A 17,076-nucleotide genomic window follows, 5' to 3' on the forward strand; every position below is an offset into this window, starting at 1 on the left:
GAAAAAGTTTGCTGATCTCCAGTTTTACATATGGATGTTAGTACAGCATGTTTACATCTCTCAGGAAATATTACCATAGTAAAACATTTCTATTGTCAACTAAAAAGTGTGTTCAAGTGTTTTGGCCATCAGAAAACAGAACTACATTAATACTAACAAGAGCACATTGGGTAAGAGACAATTATATGATTGCTGCTTGCTAGTACAATCAATATTGCATGCTGGTGGAGAAACAAATACATTTATTATGATTTTGCCATGAGTAAATGTTTAGTAATAGCACAATGTACTGCAAGACATTATGGGAATAAGAGAACTGCATTTTAGTCAACCACTATCAAAACTAAAATTAATTTAGTAATATTTCTATTACATTTGATGGTCTATGGAAAATGATGTCAGATTTCAGCTAGAGGATATTTAGTAATTAAAAAAGATAACACACTTTTACACCTCTCACTGAAAATAGCATAATAAACAGAAATGTCTTTGTAAAGCAATGCCTGTAGATACCTTTAAGACCACTTTAGTTGGTTTCACTGGCTTACAAGCATATATGTTATTCTTGTTTTGAACTGAATAATTTTGAAATGAAAAACAAAACATAAAAAAATAATTATATTTTAATAAAACCAACAATTTGTGTGCATCCAGTATAAAGAGTTCCAATACATGCACAGTACACTGTCACTTTTATAAACTGCACCACAATTACTGCACAGAATGTATGTCCAATCATTGCTACCAACAGTACACATGACTAAATATTACCCACACACTGAATAACAAAAGACATAAACAAGAGACTCTTGTTTTTATACTGAAACACAGAATATTAAACATACTGCAGCATGAAAGAGCCCCATTTGAAAAACAACCAACTCACTGAGACATTCAGGGTAAATGTAGGCTACACACCAAAAGCTGTAGGCTTAGAGGAAAACAATTAGTAACAAATCACTCCCTAAAAGTGTTATTTTTCTGCAGATAACTTTTCTTTCCAAACAGCACATCCTTATCTGTTTGTAATTCTAATAATTTTCCATATACCTTGTGAATTCATATGTAACAACACTTATAACCAGAATCAATACCTTCCTCATTTACTTCTCTTCATTCACATTTTGCACAAGTTTTAATGATTCTGTAGACTGTTACAGGAACTACCAGTTCTGAAAGCTTGAGATTCCACAATTTGTTTTTTCTCTGTTTGTGTTTCTGACTTACCAACTCCACAGGTGATATGAAGATGCAGTCCCTACCCACACAGATCCAGTGAAACAAGGTTGTGCGAATGTATACAATTTTTAGCTGGTGTGATGAGAACTTATCTTTGTTTATTGTTTCAGAGCCTACCACCTACTCATTCTGAAATCCAATGAACATAATCATTTTCCTCAGAGAAAATATAGAGCGTATAAGGTATTTACGCCCTCAATGATCTTATTACTAGGCTATATGTTTTACATCCATAAGGGCAAATAGCTTCTTTCACATTTTGGCATGATGGCATAAAAATACACAAACATTCATTTGGCTAAATATGACTATATAGTGTGGATTCATATGCATCTTGAAGATTTGACTAACTAAATTCTTCATTGCAATGCATTTACACACTTTATCCTCATTTGATTGAGGGTAGAAAAGTACACTTTATAATGTTAAAATCATTTAAAATTTAGTCAAGTTCATAAATAACAGTGGTGGAAACCTGAGTCAACAAATGAGTACTGCATCAAAGGTGAAGTAAGTAAAACTTTAAATTATTCACATAATACTGACATCTGAAATGAATCGGACATAATAAGAATTGACTATTTAATAAGACACAACAGGAGTCATTATCTTCATTCAAAAACTCAGAATATATAAGCATTACTATTCAGAAATTTCACATCCCTTGCCCCAAATTTTTGTAGGCTACCATTACAGTACTATACAGAACTGAAATCTGCATACAAAATTAAATAGTATAAGTTTGTTTGTAAGATGTGTTTGGCAACATGTGTAATTGTATGCTTCCTTGGAAAATAAAATTCTTAATGTTTCTTAAATGTACAATACCAACTAGTGACAAATATTTTCTTTTCTTAACAAAGCTTGTTCCAAAAGGAACAAGATAATCATAAACTTAATCAAAGACACAGCAGTCATAAAATTTTTCTTAAGCATGGCAAAAGCTATTACACGTAATGGCAAGTGGGATTTCACTATCATGAATAAACACTGCTTTTTTAAAATAAGAAATTGCATAAACAGTTTTCAGTAGGAAAGTTCCATCTTCAAAATCTCAGCAGAACTGATGACGACACATCGGTAAGAGTTAAAACCTCTCTACTCTGTTTAACTGGATTACATTGTAGTTTCTTACTGTAACTCATAAGCCCCAGTTTCATCAGAGAACAATGTAGGGCTTTTATCAAAGGCTTGATAATTAAATAAAATAATCTGCATCCACAAAAGTGAACCTGTTCATTCAATAAGTAAAAATTTGTGATGAAGGCAAAAATGCCTGAAATATTATAATTTCAGGTAATTGCAGAAAAAGTTGTGGCAAGAAGAATATGCAACATTCGTAGTAGTTTGTTGCAAATATTATTTGTTATAGACTAACATTAGATATACTTCTTTAAAGTGTTTTAATGGTTGGTAACTGAAGATACATAGAGTGAAGAGTCTCACTGACATTTTTGGTAGCACAGATAAATGTCCACCATACCTCAACATCTCATTACCTTGTGTTACAGATACTGTATATTAACATACAGGTTAACAGTCAGCACTTTCAGCATTCACTTTCCTGTTTCTTCGTTTTCTTACACCTGTTTACAGTCATGACAGAAATGCTAGGACTTTCATGTCCCAGTTTTTAATTATTCAGTCTTCACTTGCTTATTTAGAAAATTCAGAGACTATATGTGCATGTAAGGTGTAATTGTAATTTATTCCTTTGTCTTGCTCCCTTCACTCTCTACTCCTTGGCCTCATTCATGCGTTCCTGTATTTTACACATACCTGCTACTGTTCCTATTTGGAGATTTCTGCCTCATTGCCATTTATGTCACGGTAGTATGAATGTGTTGTTAATTTGTAAGTACTGGAATACAATTCCAACTTCTTTTCTCTTCACTACTTTCAAACAGGTTAATGATTAAGTGGCATCTGGTATTGTGATAATGATTTCTAACAATTTCATTTAAGCATCATGCAGCTACAGGTTGACACCACCTTTTTTCAAAGCATAAGCATTTTAATGATAATTTTAGCTATAAATTAAGCTGCACCTATTTATGTCTAGTTCTGTACATGAAGAAATGCAATATTTTCGCAAATTCTATAGTCCCGTTGCCAAAAAGAAAATAGCTATGTATGACGCCATACCTTTGAGTATTACTCAATGAGTAGAAACTCGACATCATTTACAACAAAACTGCAGTTAATCTAACAGAATACAAAGGCATTGCTAAAGTGAAAGAATAACAACAAAAATCTCCATTACTGTATCCCAGAAATGAAAAATATCATTCATTGCATTCTAGCATTAAGAAATTATATAGGGACTAAAGCTGTAATCTTACCTTGTGTTTCCTTTTAAGTTTTCTGTCAGTATCAGAATGTTTTTCACGAACTAAAAGAGGACTAAATTCATACCACTGCAAAATTTTCAACACTATGATAACTTAACAACATTCACAGTCTAGGGCACATTGCAGAGAACACGAAACACAATATGTTCTCTGAATCCTTAAAATATGTCTGGCTGGAAGTTACTGAGACATACAACAAGGCCTTAATTTTGTTTGTCATTCTGAGAAATGGTTATTCATTACCTCACTTGTGTGGCTAGATTATAAATAAAAAGTCAAGGCTGAGACAAAGAAGTTACTGTACTTTGTGTAACAGCTTTGGAACCACATTGTGACAATTAATAATTTGCACTAACTAGTTCATATCGTTAAACCCTAGCACACACTTAGACCTTTAATCCTCTAACATTGTAACACAAGGCGATAAATCTTCTCCAGATTCAATGTAAAGTTGAGAAATAAAATTTGTAGCCAGCTGGGCTAGTAACTTATTCAGAAAGCAAATGTCATTGAATATATGTACTATTACTTTTAATTGAAGGCTATGACACACTAGCATCACAAAAGTTCCCTCGACTCCATAAGAATCCGTTGAAACTGTTTTCTGAACCTCGAGACAGAATGGCAGTCCAACTTTGCATCCGGATTGGATGCCAAATGCCCTAAATCTGGAGGCTGTCCCCTCTCAGCTAAAACCACGGGCAACATGAGACATGCATTTAAAAAACCAAAGAATGCATTTCTTTCCATTTCTGCATGCAGCTGCTCCAATGAAAAATGGGACTCCCGTCCTATTCGTTTGCACGCACGAGTGAAAGCATCGTGGTACCGTTTCAGTACTGTGTCCCTGAGATCATGGCGTACCTCCTCCTTCACACTAGTGTTAAAAAGAATCTGTAGGTCAAGAGCGGGCGATCCGTAGCGCAACATTTGGAAATCGAGTAAGCGGACGTTGACCGGCTGGCTAGTCGCTACATCTCGACGGAACATTATATTGTTGGTCCAGAAGTCACCGTGGTTCAACACTAGCACGGGTGACTCTTTCGATTCCAGAAGCTCCACAACACGTGCATGCGCACTTCTTGCTGTTTCCCTTAATCGAAGACCCAATTCACGAAACCCAGGCCAGGTCTCGACTGCCGCTGCAAGCGCTGTAACGCCGTTAGCAACGTACCGAGACGCGTGTTCGAAATCCTTACCGCAGTACAGTGTGTCCGGGTACAGCTCCTCCAAATCAGGCAAATCCACGGATAACGCATGAAATCGCGCAAGTGCTTCGACTGCCAGAACTGTTTCGTCAAGGTTCAGTCCCTGCAGCCTATCTGGCATTTTGAACCCGACGGCGTTGAGATCTTCGAGAAGTAAGAGACTGTCACGTTCGCTGTAAAAACACTCAGGTGCCAGTGGTTCCAGCTTGAGGGAATGAGCATCTTCAACACTATACATAGCAGGCAGCGTTTCACTGTAGAATAGTGTCTCTTTCTCAAATAGGCGGGAATCGGCTATAAACTTCAAGTTGTATTCCGCGGTCGGCAAACACTTGACGATCACAGAGCGCACTTGGTGGTCTGAAGTTTCAATAATCACACGGTAGATTTCGCTGATGTAGTTGTTGCCTGGCGACAGAGCTGTTGTGACGTCAAATTTATCAATGGTTAAGGCAGACGAATTCGCTGTGCGCAGAACATCTAACATAAAATTTTCGTCCATCCACGACCGTTTTACACCGTTTGGTTCCATGTCGTAACTTCTTCCAGAGAGATATGGGCGTAGTTTATAGGACGGAACTTAAATACACTTGTAACACCGCACAACCAAGACTTACGTGTCCGTAGACGGCAATAGTATTCGGACAAATGAACTCGCAGGGGCAGAGATGTCTTATATATAGCTGTGCAGTTCGCAGTACAAGTTGCGTAATGCTTGCCAGAAGTGCATCTTCCTCAGTTGTAAAAATTTCATTGATGTTATCTCACTATTGACTGCACTGTATTTACATGTGTAGATGTCGTGCTGTCTTTCGCAAAACGTCGCTTGTTTTAAGCAGTGCTGCCACAAACACAATACTTAGTTTTCTGTGAAACACAGTAGTTCCTAGTTAGAATGAATTGAAAAGAAATCTTACAAACGTCAACAATGTGCTGCCAAAATTAGAAAAATGCCTTGTCTTAAGTTCTTTATGCGACAATAACACCAAAATTCTATGACTGTTAACTTTTTAACGTAATTTTGTACGCAAAATGCATTTTTTTAAAGTGATGCCCCTGTTGTGCATGGTAATGCTCATGACATGTAAGCAGAAGGTGCCCAGTTACGTAGTCTATGCAACACGGAGCTAATAATTTGTTAGCCACCCGTACTTGTCTGCGCTGGTATACATTCGGCTGATTAAACAAAAACATTTGTAATTTATACTTTCGTCAGCTTTACGTTAGAACGAAAGATATAGTTACTTGTACGCTAATTTAACAGTTATAGAAAAAAGTGCCACACGCAACTACAATTTCACAGCGCTTTGGGATGTAGTTCACTTTGGCAAATAGTAGGGTACATGACCTTACTTCGTATAGGTCTTATCATTAATGATATCGAAGTGTCAGTATGTACGGCAAACTAAAGTACATAAATTAAGGCAACACAATACATGTGACAAAGTCACCAACATACGTATTAGTGTGTGAATATGGTAAGTCGGAGATGTTTTGTGCCAAGGCCAGGAAAGTACTGAAGTCATGTTAGAATAGTTATAAAAGTAGTTCTGTTATAGTGAAGTAAATGGGAATTAGTCTTTCTTACAGCTACAGTCATCTGTGGAACTGAGCCTACTGGAAAGTATTTACAGTGAAGATGTGGCATTTGACAGGGAGCCAGATAATCTCAGATACATGACTAAGATAGTAGGTAAAAATTTGTAGATGAAGTGCTATTCCCTTAACTTAGTTGATTTAGACAGCATAGTGGTGTATCTTAGGTGCGTAACAAATCATAAAATACGAGCAATAGGCAAATGATAATGTGTATCCATAAATTACACATTACTGCTAACAATCTCGTAACTGATTATGGAATTCGTAACATAAGGAAGTAGAAGCAGGACAGCTTGGGGTTGGGGAGGTATTTGGTGGAATGTTTGAGACCAAATAGTTCAAGCTTGCCTGGATGGGAAGATTTTCAGTAAACTGCATGTGTAATGTGTCAGCAGTCATGCAATGACACATGATGTTTTCATTAATATTCTGAAAGAATAAGAGATACAGAAAGCAGACACCATAGATAAGACATTTAATTATCTTATCACCCAGAGAGCTTCGAATCCTTTTTCCCTGTAGGACACAGCAGTGGAAAATTATGTGGCTTGTTACAATCATAAGAAAAGTTTTTACTTTGACAAAAGTAGCTGTATCCCTAGTTGCTGTAGATTCCACAAATAGTGGTCTCCTGTTTTTGGAAAGAAGGCAAAAACATACATTTTATTTTAAAAGCAATACAGTGAAATAAATCTCCATTATTAGAAAAAACTTATGTATGGTAATGCTAATTGTAATTGTAAAATATTCACAACAATAAATTTTAGGTTTTCCATGCAGATAATCTTAAAATGGTATAGGAGGAGTCATGTAACAGAAATTCATTTTATTCGGTCTTAATCTCCTCTACATTATCTGCATAACATTTAATGTGCTGTGGCCTCATGTTGAATACATGTGTATCCAGGTATTTATGTCCTTTCTGTACTACTGTGGGGTTAGAATTTTTATCATAATCAGAAAGAAGTCATAGAAGTTGGTTACTGCAATGACGAATGTTTATCTTGTGCTATGCTACACAGCACTATATTACGGAAATATAATTTTTGTATTGAGATTTGTTGGCTTTGCCAACTCACAACAAAATTACCACATTCCAACTTAACCTAGGCCTGAGAATAAGCTACAGATGTGTCTGTCACCACAAACACATTTTCAGCTTTCACATTTGTTGGCTTTGCAAACTCTTACCCAAGCTGTTACATTCCAAACTAACATATGCCTCAGGCTAAGCTTCAGGTCAGTCTGTCAGCTTAAATAGGCTACTTCCCCCCCCCCCCCCCCCCCACATTCATTCAGTCTGTCAGCACATCCCATTTTTTTCTTCTCCAAATAAATGCAAAAATCAGTAAGCTACCTTGAAATTCATAGAATACAATAGAGTAGAATATTTATTCACCTTTGAACATGCTTACACGTAATTGGTGTCATCATATGTTTTATAGTTACAGTGTTACAGTTACTTTACAATTATCCTTGCCTAACTATGTTGCAACGAGGCATTTACATAAGTAACTACTTCAAAAAAGTACATTGTAACACAAACTGATCACATTTTGCAAATCAAATACAGTATGCCACAATGAATCAGCATATAATCTTAGTCTCTTTATATCTAAATAAGCTGTATACAATTATAACAATCGTAAATTTTATCTCTATATTGCCTTATACAATATGGCACAGTGGATCAACATACAACCCTGGTAGCTTAATAAAATATTATAATGTAGGGTAGTCTTGTCTCAAAACTCCAAATCATGTATTACACAATACAGATTACACATACTAACCTGATCACTAAAAAATTATTCTAGCATTCTTTATATTGCAAACAAATTCAGTCAATTTGTAATTTCTGCCAAAAGAAATCCCATGATTCAGAGAATTTCATTTGTCAATCATATGAAATTATCTGATTGGCTACGACCAGTGTCAACAAATTGACAACATCAGCACACAATTCAAGAGCTGCTGACATCTTATTGCCAGTGTCCATAAACAATGCAAACACCAATATCACCATAAGTGCAATTTAGCTGATGTCTGTGCAGGATATTCTAGAGTAAAGACAGGATATAATTCTTATAAATTTCTTTATTCTGGAAATAATGTTCCTGTAAGATGAGTTCCCACAAAAAAATTTAATAATATGTTAACTCATTACTAAATGGAAAGTGCAGAATAAATTAGTTTCTTCATTTTTAAATCATCTATGTTGTTGTTGTTGTGGTCTTCAGTCCAGAGACTGGTTTGATGCAGCTCTCCATGCTACTCTATCCTGTGCAAGCTTCTTCATCTCCCAGTACCTACTGCAGCCTACATCCTTCTGAATCCGCTTAGTGTATTCATCTCTTGGTCTCCCTCTACGATTTTTACCCTTCACGCCCCCTGCAATACTAAAATGGTGATCCTTCGATGTCTCAGAACATGTCCTACGAACTGATCCCTTCATCTAATCAAGTTGTGCCCCAAGCTCCTCTTCTCCCCAATTCTATTCAATACCTCCTGATTAGTTATGTGATCTACCCATCTAATCTTCAGCGTTCTTCTGTAGTACCACATTTCGAAAGCTTCTATTCTCTTTTAGTCTAAACTATTTATCGTCCACGTTTCACTCGCATACATGGCTACACTCCATACAAATACTTTCAGAAATGACTTCCTGACACTTAAATCTATACTCGATGTTAACAAATTTCTCTTCTTCAGAAACGCTTTCCTTGCCATTGCCAGTCTACATTTTATATCCTCTCTACTTCGACCATCATCAGTTATTTTGCTCCCCAAATAGCTAAACTCCTTTACTACTTTAAGTGTCTCATTTCTCAATCTAATTCCCTCAGCATCACCTGACTCATTTCGACTACATTCCATTATCCTTGTTTTGCTTTTGTTGATGTTCATCTTATACCCTCCTTTCAAGACATTGTCCATTCCGTTCAACTGCTCTTCCAGGTCCTTTGCTGTCTCTGACAGAATTACGTCATCAGTGAACCTCAAAGTTTTTATTTCTTCTCCATGGATTTTGTTTCCTTTATTGCTTGCTCAATATACAGATTGAATAACATTGGGGATAGGCTACAACCCTGTCTCACTCCCTTCCCAACCACTGCTTCCCTTTCATACCCCTCGACTCATATGGCTGCCATCTGGTTTCTGTACAAATTGTAAATAGCCTTTCGCTCCCTGTATTTTACCCCTGCCACCTTCAGAATTTGAAAGAGAGTATTCCAATCAACATTGTCAAAAACTTTCTCTAAGTCTACAAATGCTAGAAACGTAGGTTTGGCTTTCCTTAATCTTTCTTCTAAGGTAAGTCGTAGGGTCAGTGTTGCCTCACGTTCCAACATTTCTACGGAATCCAAACTGATCTTCGCCGATGTCGGCTTCTAACAGTTTTTCCATTCGACTGTAAAGAATTTGCGTTAGAATTTTGCAGCTGTGACTTATTAAACTGATAGTTCGGTAATTTTCACATCTGTCAACACCTGATTTCTTTGGGGTTGAAATTATTATATTCTTCTTGAAGTCTGAGGGTATTTCGCCTCTGTCATACATCTTGCTCACCAGATGGTATAGTTTTGTTAGGACTGGCTCTCCCAAGGCTGTTAGTAGTTCTAATGGTATGTTGTCTACTCCGGTGGCCTTGTTTCGACTCAGGTCTTTCAGTGCTCTATCAAACTCTTCACGCAATATCATATCTCCCATTTCATTTCATCTACATCCTCTTCCATTTCCATAATATTGTCCTCAAGTACATCGCCGTTGTATAGACCCTCTATATAGCAGTACCATAACCGTGCATACAACAACTGCAGCTGAACTACGTTGCTTCATTAATTCTATTCACTGAGGTTTCAGACTAAGGTTGTGATGTATTCTGCAGTCTCCAAAACTTAACACTTTCTACTTGTTGTATTTTTATAGTTTGTGAGGTTCACAGAAGAACTGGACTGTATGTATTGACCCATGTCAATATTCGTGATGGTCAGTTTGCCTTAAATTCTCTGGAGTATTTTCATAGCTGCCTTTTCAGTAAGAGTTCTGGTACTACTTTTTATTCTTATACTTGCATTAAACAATGTTGTTTGTCTGCATCTATGTCTCCTAGCTAAATATTTGTATGAGTGCACTTTAGTTTCATTACTGTGACAGACTCCTTTATTCTGTTCCATCCATGTATTCATGTTCATCTGTGCCAGAATGATGTCATTAACGCTTTAGCATTTAGTTTGCCAACTAGAAATTTTTTGGTCTATACAACCAAAGGCAAAGGCTTGGCACACTCACTCAATGTACCAAAGAAGCACAATTAGTTAGTTACTTGTTCTGTAGATAATATCAAAGATAAATGACATGATGTTGAATGCGTAAACAAAACAAACATATACCACACATATATCACTAAAATAAAAAATTCATGGTAAATTGAACTTGAATAAACTGCAAACAGCTGTTAACAGACCATCACATACCAGCTGTTTGCAGTTTATTCAGGTTCATTTCAAAGGAAAATTGTTTTTATGTGGCTACATGCTGGCTATTTAAGTTAATAAACTGTCACTTAACAGCTGTTTGCGGTTTATTCAAATTCAGTTTAAATGAATGTCTTATGCTGGCCATTTAAAGCCTTTTCTGTAAAAATGACTAATCATTTCTTTTTAAGAATTGCTTTACCGTATAGATGAAGTTCTTAAGAAGAAACATCTCGATTTTACACCTGAAAATACTTCTGATAGACCAAGCAAGTTGGCACAGTGATTAGCACACTAGACTCACGTTCAGGAGGATGATGGTTCAAACCCGCCTCCAGCCATCGTGATTTAGGTTTTCTGTGATTTCCCTAAATCGCTTCAGGTAAATGCTGGGAAGGTTTCTGGATAAAGGCACAGCCGATTTCCATCCCCGCCCTCCCTAATCCGATTGGACTGAAGACCTCAGTTTGGTCCCGTCTCCCAAATCAACCAACCACTTTTGCTATCTGCCAGACATTTTATTTCCCATTGGCATTTTGTCAAAGAATAGCTGAATATAATTTCTTAGACTTCCTCGGCGATTTTGTGACATCTCGTGGAATCGGATGTACTACTGGTGGTCTGTGTTTTTTTAACACAATATTTTGACAATGTACCTCAGCATCTTCATCAAATGCTTCCTGTGACAGAACAACAGGCTGACCATGTCCCGTATTTATGTCTGGACAGTGTCTGGTGTTCCCTACGCTGTCTGCTCCCGCTGCGACCATGTCTGTTGATCACCGGATGTTCTATCTTCCATCCGCACCCACTTCCGCTGTTTTTTTCCCGGTGGCGGCCATTTCATGGCATACCCTACTAGGTCCACACCCACCCGGCGCATTCCTAGCACTGTGAACAGGCTGTGTTTGCTGTTGGTGATCGTTCCGACTTTCTCCAGTGCGACCGTGGCAGTTGGTCGCCAGGTGTTCCGCCTTCCGTCTGCACTCGCTACCGCTGTTTTTCCCAGTGGCAGCCATTTCATGGTGTTCCCTACTAGGTCGGCACCCGCCAGGCGCATTCCTCACACTGTTGATAGGCTGCGTTTGCTGTTGGTGACCGTTCCGACTTTCTCCAGCACCCCTGTCATTCTCCTGGTGTTGTATTTTCTTCCCTTGTTTTGTAATAGGTCCAAAGTTGGGTTCCACGCGATGCTGAGTTGGTATCCAGCTTCCTGGTTTATCAAGTTCTCTGTCATCTTGATTTTGATCAATTCAGTGATGACGCTATCCCAAAATTTGGGGGTCTGAGATAAGATCCTGGTTTTATCATAATTCATGGTGTGCTCAAGTTGCAAGCAATGTTCTGCTATTGCTGATTTTGTGGCTTCTTGTAGCCTGGTATGCCTTTGATGTTCTTTACATCTTATGTCCACAGTCTTGGTGTTCTGACCAATGTAAGACATACTGCATTCACATAGTATATCGTAGGTACCAGGTTTTCTCAATCCCAGATCATCGTTAACCATTCCAAGAAGCACCCTGATTTTGTTTGGTGGGGAGAACACACTCTTGATATCGTGCTTTTACAGTATTCTGCTGATTTTAGCAGATATACGTCCTACATATGGTAGAAAGACTACTGTCCTAGTCTCCTCTTCTTGTTCTTCTCCCTCAGTATCAGGTCATCTGGAGGGATGTAGCGCCTTACGGATGTCCCTGTTGAGTATCTGTTGTCTGCGGACACTTGCTGTAGGTGTTCTAACTCTGCTGCCAAGCTGTCTGAGTCAAACAGTGTTTTGGCTCAGTGAACAAGTGTTCTCAGTGACCCATTCTTCTGTGCCGGATGATGACAGCTGTCAGCTTGTAGGTATAAGTCTGTGTGTAGGTTTTCTACACACATTATGGCCTAATGCACCGTTTATCTTCCTTTTCACCAGGACATCCAGGAAGGGAAGTTGACCATTATTTTCTAGTTCCATTGTGAACTTAATGCTGCGGTGTCTCGAGTTCAGATGGTCAAGAAACTCGTGCAGTTTTTCCTGGCCATGTGGCCAGATGACAAACGTGTCATCAACGTACCTAAAGAAACAGGTCAACTTGTAGGCAGCAGTTGTATGTGCCTCATCTTCGAATCTCTCCATAAACAGATTTGCCACTACTGGAGATAAGGGACTACCCATCGCCACCCCTTCAGTCTGTTCATAAAATTGGCCTCCACATAGGAAGTAGGTCGATGTTAAGATATGCTTGAAAAGGTCCAACACAACTCCACCAAATTTTTCACTGATTAAATCAAGTATGTCCTGGTGTGATATCCTAGTGAACAGAGACACAACATTGAAGCTGGCCATGATGTCTTTGTTAGACGTCAGACACCATCCAGACTTAAATACAGGACATGGTCAGCCTGTCGTTCAGTCACAGGAAGCACCTGATGAAGATGCCTAGGTATGACATCGAAATATTGTGTTAGAAAAACACAGACTACCAACAGTACACTCGATTCAACGAGATGTCAAGTAGCTGAATATTTCACCCCTTCATGTTCCATAGTTAAGAGTCATTAAAGAGTAATGCAGATCAGCTTACTTTCTAGTTTTGTACTTGTAAATATCTCTGTTACTTTCAAACTCAGATGGATTGTTGGCATTAAGTGTCACAAGTGAGTAAATATACTGTGAGGCAGTGTTTGATATTACCAGCTGCCCAAAGAGATGCCTGCAAGATGTACTTATGTGAGCCCACACATAATTCTGATTACTTTCTTTTGTGCAATGACTTCTTATGGTCTAAATGAGGACTTGCCCCACAATATTATCCCACAAGACGTCCCTCAGTGAAAATCTCTTATCTTAGTGGCTCTAATATCTGCAACATTGGAAATTTTTCTTCTGGCAGAAGTGGAAGGGCATAAACATTTTAGCTGGTCTACTTTATGGTTTTTTTCACTATAAGTTTCCATCACAATGCACAGTTAAGAACTTAGAAATTTCTACCCTGCTTATTGCTTCTTGTTGATGTACAATGTTTGCAGGAGGTGGGATATTTTTCACAGTACAAAACTGGATGAGCTCTGTTTCTTCGAAATTTAAAGCTAGCCCATTTGTCCCATTCTAGTTAGTAACATTCATAAAAGCTTCATTTACTGTCTTCTGTGTTGATCCTTATTTGCTTGGCTTCACAACAAGTAGAGTGTCAACTTACTCTACGAATCACCAGTATGTCCTGCAGAATTAATTTCTCACTGGATACTTGTTATTGTGACAGAATCTACACAAAAAATGAATACATTGATAAATGTGGACGCAGCAAAAATGTGGCCAGCAATCTGCCATGAGAAAATCGTGATTTGTACAACCAGGTTACATGTTCCCATTTATCCATGTTCCAATCTTGTGATCGTATGTCCATTGCAATCATAACAGACCATATTGGATCAGTGTGAGAGCATGCTGAGAGTCATCTGCTGCAGAGCCCCATGTTCAGTGGTGTGCACTGAATAGTGTGCCCCAAAACACTTGTACGTGCACTTTGTAGTCAGAACTGCCACGTTTCGTCGCCTATCATGCTTGGGGGATTTGGCAAGCCTCTGACCGTGATCTGTGAAGAGGTATGGATGTCCAACGTCATCTCACGTATTCATGGTTCCAGTGTTCTTCAACCACAGTCCATAGATAATCATGACAATAGCATGCAAACATCAGACCAGCTTCTCTTTTTCCAAGATGCTTGTTCCCACGTGCCTGGCCACTACTAACTGCTCTTTGTCAAAGTGTCATATGTCAGTGGCTTTACCCATTTGAAGTCCATACCTTTGCTGTAATGCTTCACTACTAACCTCTGCTTCACTCATATATGTTTCTTACAGTGTCTTGTGTCCACAATGCCACTAGATGGCATTCAGTCTTGCTGTGGACAGTGCCCATAATGATTCTGGCTCATTAGTGTTCATATCCATTGCTTGGTCAGTTGATAATCTGAACTTGAGCCACAGTTCATTTACATACTTCTGCCCAGTGCTAAATGTTTAGCATTCTTCCTTGAGAGGTGATATTGTGTAGTTTAATGAACTTTAAATATTTCTTGTTTTACTTGCCTTTTTTTCTTAGCTAATTATTTTTGCTACACCAGCCTGCTTGTCGCTGATGCCAGTTTCATTGTGGACATTGTCAAAGGGGTCTTGTCTGTTTGATGCCTTTAGATCTAATATATTTATATCATGTGAGTTTTTATATTTTTTTTAAGTAGTGTTCTGGGAAAACATTTAGTATCGTTTCACAGGATGTTTTTTCATACTCATCCCTTACAAAACTGTAACTATCCCGCCGGCCAAAGTGGCCGTGCGGTTAAAGGTGCTGCAGTCTGGAACCGCAAGACCGCTACGGTCACAGGTTCGAATCCTGCCTCGGGCATGGATGTTTGTGATGTCCTTAGGTTAGTTAGGTTTAACTTGTTCTAAGTTCTAGGGGACTAATGACCTCAGCAGTTGAGTCCCATAGTGCTCAGAGCCATTTTTTTTTTTGTAACTATCCCACTCTGTTGTTCGATGATTAAGTCCTTCTATAAAGATAAGAGTATGATCAGAGAACATATGTATTACTGAGCTGAAGAAGTTTCTAGATTATCTGGTTATACCTGGTGATAAATCTGGTGGTCAATAAAAGAACCAGCTTATTTGCTTATGCTCTCCCATGATACTGAGTCTTGCCAAAATAGTCTCAAATCCAGCTTAATCTCGGTCACATTGGATTTGCATTTATTGTCTAATGTGATGCATGCATCATCTTCTTTAGTTTATTCACCCTGGGTCTCATATCTCTTTTGTGAGCACATGCATAGTAAACGTGGGGTTCCAAGTTATTGCAGTAATTCTCATTTTCCTGTGCTTAGTTTTAATCTCTGACTGTATCTTTTCTCTGACATATTATATGGCATACATTCCGTGCTGACAACTTAGCTCACACATATGATGTTGATTTTGGCTTCTCCCTCTTTTGGCCCTTATTTTACACTACATATTATTTTTGTAGGGGTCCACAGCCTCACCATGTTTTGCGAATGAAAACATAGTCCAAGTATGCTGTATTCTTTTTATTATCTGTATAATTGGCCAATGTCAACCAGGGGTCATTTTCAAGCACCTGCAATATTTTAATAAATGATGACATTTGTCTATGTATCAATTGTCTGCCACCACTCACATATACATTAATAATTGTTCCATCGATCATGAATACAACATTTTGTAATGATGAGGAATGTGTCACTGTAATATAAGTTTTCTTTACACATTTTTTTTTACAATACTACTAAATATCTAAAAATTCATCTGTTGAGTAGAAGGAGTCTTTGACAATGCTCATCTGCTTTGTTTCTTCGTTTGTTGTCCTCTGTGTCAACGTACTGCGTTGTGATACTGGCTGAAACCTCTAGTGTGGAAGTACAACACTGACTACTTTCAATGATGTAGCCGACAAGTGCACATTTGCTTTTCACAGTCATTTACTTTCACTTTTCACAACTCCCCCCCCCCCCCCTCCCACCCCCCCATATAAACATTTAATATGGCCACTGCACTACTGTTTAACTTTCGATAAGCCTCATTAATAGTTTTCAGGTGAACATCCACGTACTGCTACAATAGTTTACTGTTGAATATCTATGAGCAATAAATCATAACCATATAATTCACAGTTCTTTCGGAATAATCAGGTGTGTATGGAACAGACACTTCATTATTTTAACACACAGCCTATTGGTGTAACACGTATTTTGCTGTTAAGTTGATGCATTGTTTTTGTTCTAACCATCATAGGTTCCTCGTCTGAAACTTGGCCATGGACTGACTGTCTCGTGACCAAAAATCGGGCCCATATATATCCTCACAATAATAGGTGCTGAAACTACACATTGTTCAAAGTTTAATTTACAGAAATTACAATTTAAACTTAACTCATTAAATTAACTGAATACATCAAACAATTTGTTTCTTTTAACATTTTCTTCTACTACAAGGTTCAGGCCAAATTATTTGTTTAAATTATGAAATTAACAAATATAAGTACGCAAAAAGTACTTTGGACAAAACTGTTAATTGCTTTGGAATTAATTAAGGGCTGGTTTTGCTAACATGTCTTCCAATAGAGCCAAATAAATACTTTAAAAATGCTATTGTTTTGTCTCCCAAATATGTATAATTAGTATACAATTTATATTTGCT

At 37.8% G+C, this 17,076-nt stretch overlaps 1 protein-coding gene and 1 long non-coding RNA gene across 2 annotated transcripts; one reads left to right on the forward strand and one right to left on the reverse strand.

Annotated features, from left to right (window-relative positions):
• Nucleotides 1-605: 605 nt before the first annotated feature.
• LOC126465881 (uncharacterized) lies at nucleotides 606-5,607 on the reverse strand. Its single transcript, XM_050096341.1, has one exon. The coding sequence runs from the start codon at nucleotides 5,328-5,330 to the stop codon at nucleotides 4,149-4,151; it is 1,182 nt and encodes a 393-aa protein (XP_049952298.1). The 5' UTR covers nucleotides 5,331-5,607; the 3' UTR covers nucleotides 606-4,148.
• A 419-nt stretch (nucleotides 5,608-6,026) lies between these two features.
• Nucleotides 6,027-16,826, forward strand: LOC126465913 (uncharacterized). The gene is made up of 3 exons (XR_007585979.1): nucleotides 6,027-6,276; nucleotides 6,389-6,487; nucleotides 16,672-16,826. It is a non-coding gene; the product is annotated as an uncharacterized LOC126465913 (long non-coding RNA).
• Nucleotides 16,827-17,076: the final 250 nt, after the last annotated feature.

The sequence above is a fragment of the Schistocerca serialis genome, chromosome 1 (assembly GCF_023864345.2).
Source record: "Schistocerca serialis cubense isolate TAMUIC-IGC-003099 chromosome 1, iqSchSeri2.2, whole genome shotgun sequence".
Taxonomy (NCBI): domain Eukaryota; kingdom Metazoa; phylum Arthropoda; class Insecta; order Orthoptera; family Acrididae; genus Schistocerca; species Schistocerca serialis.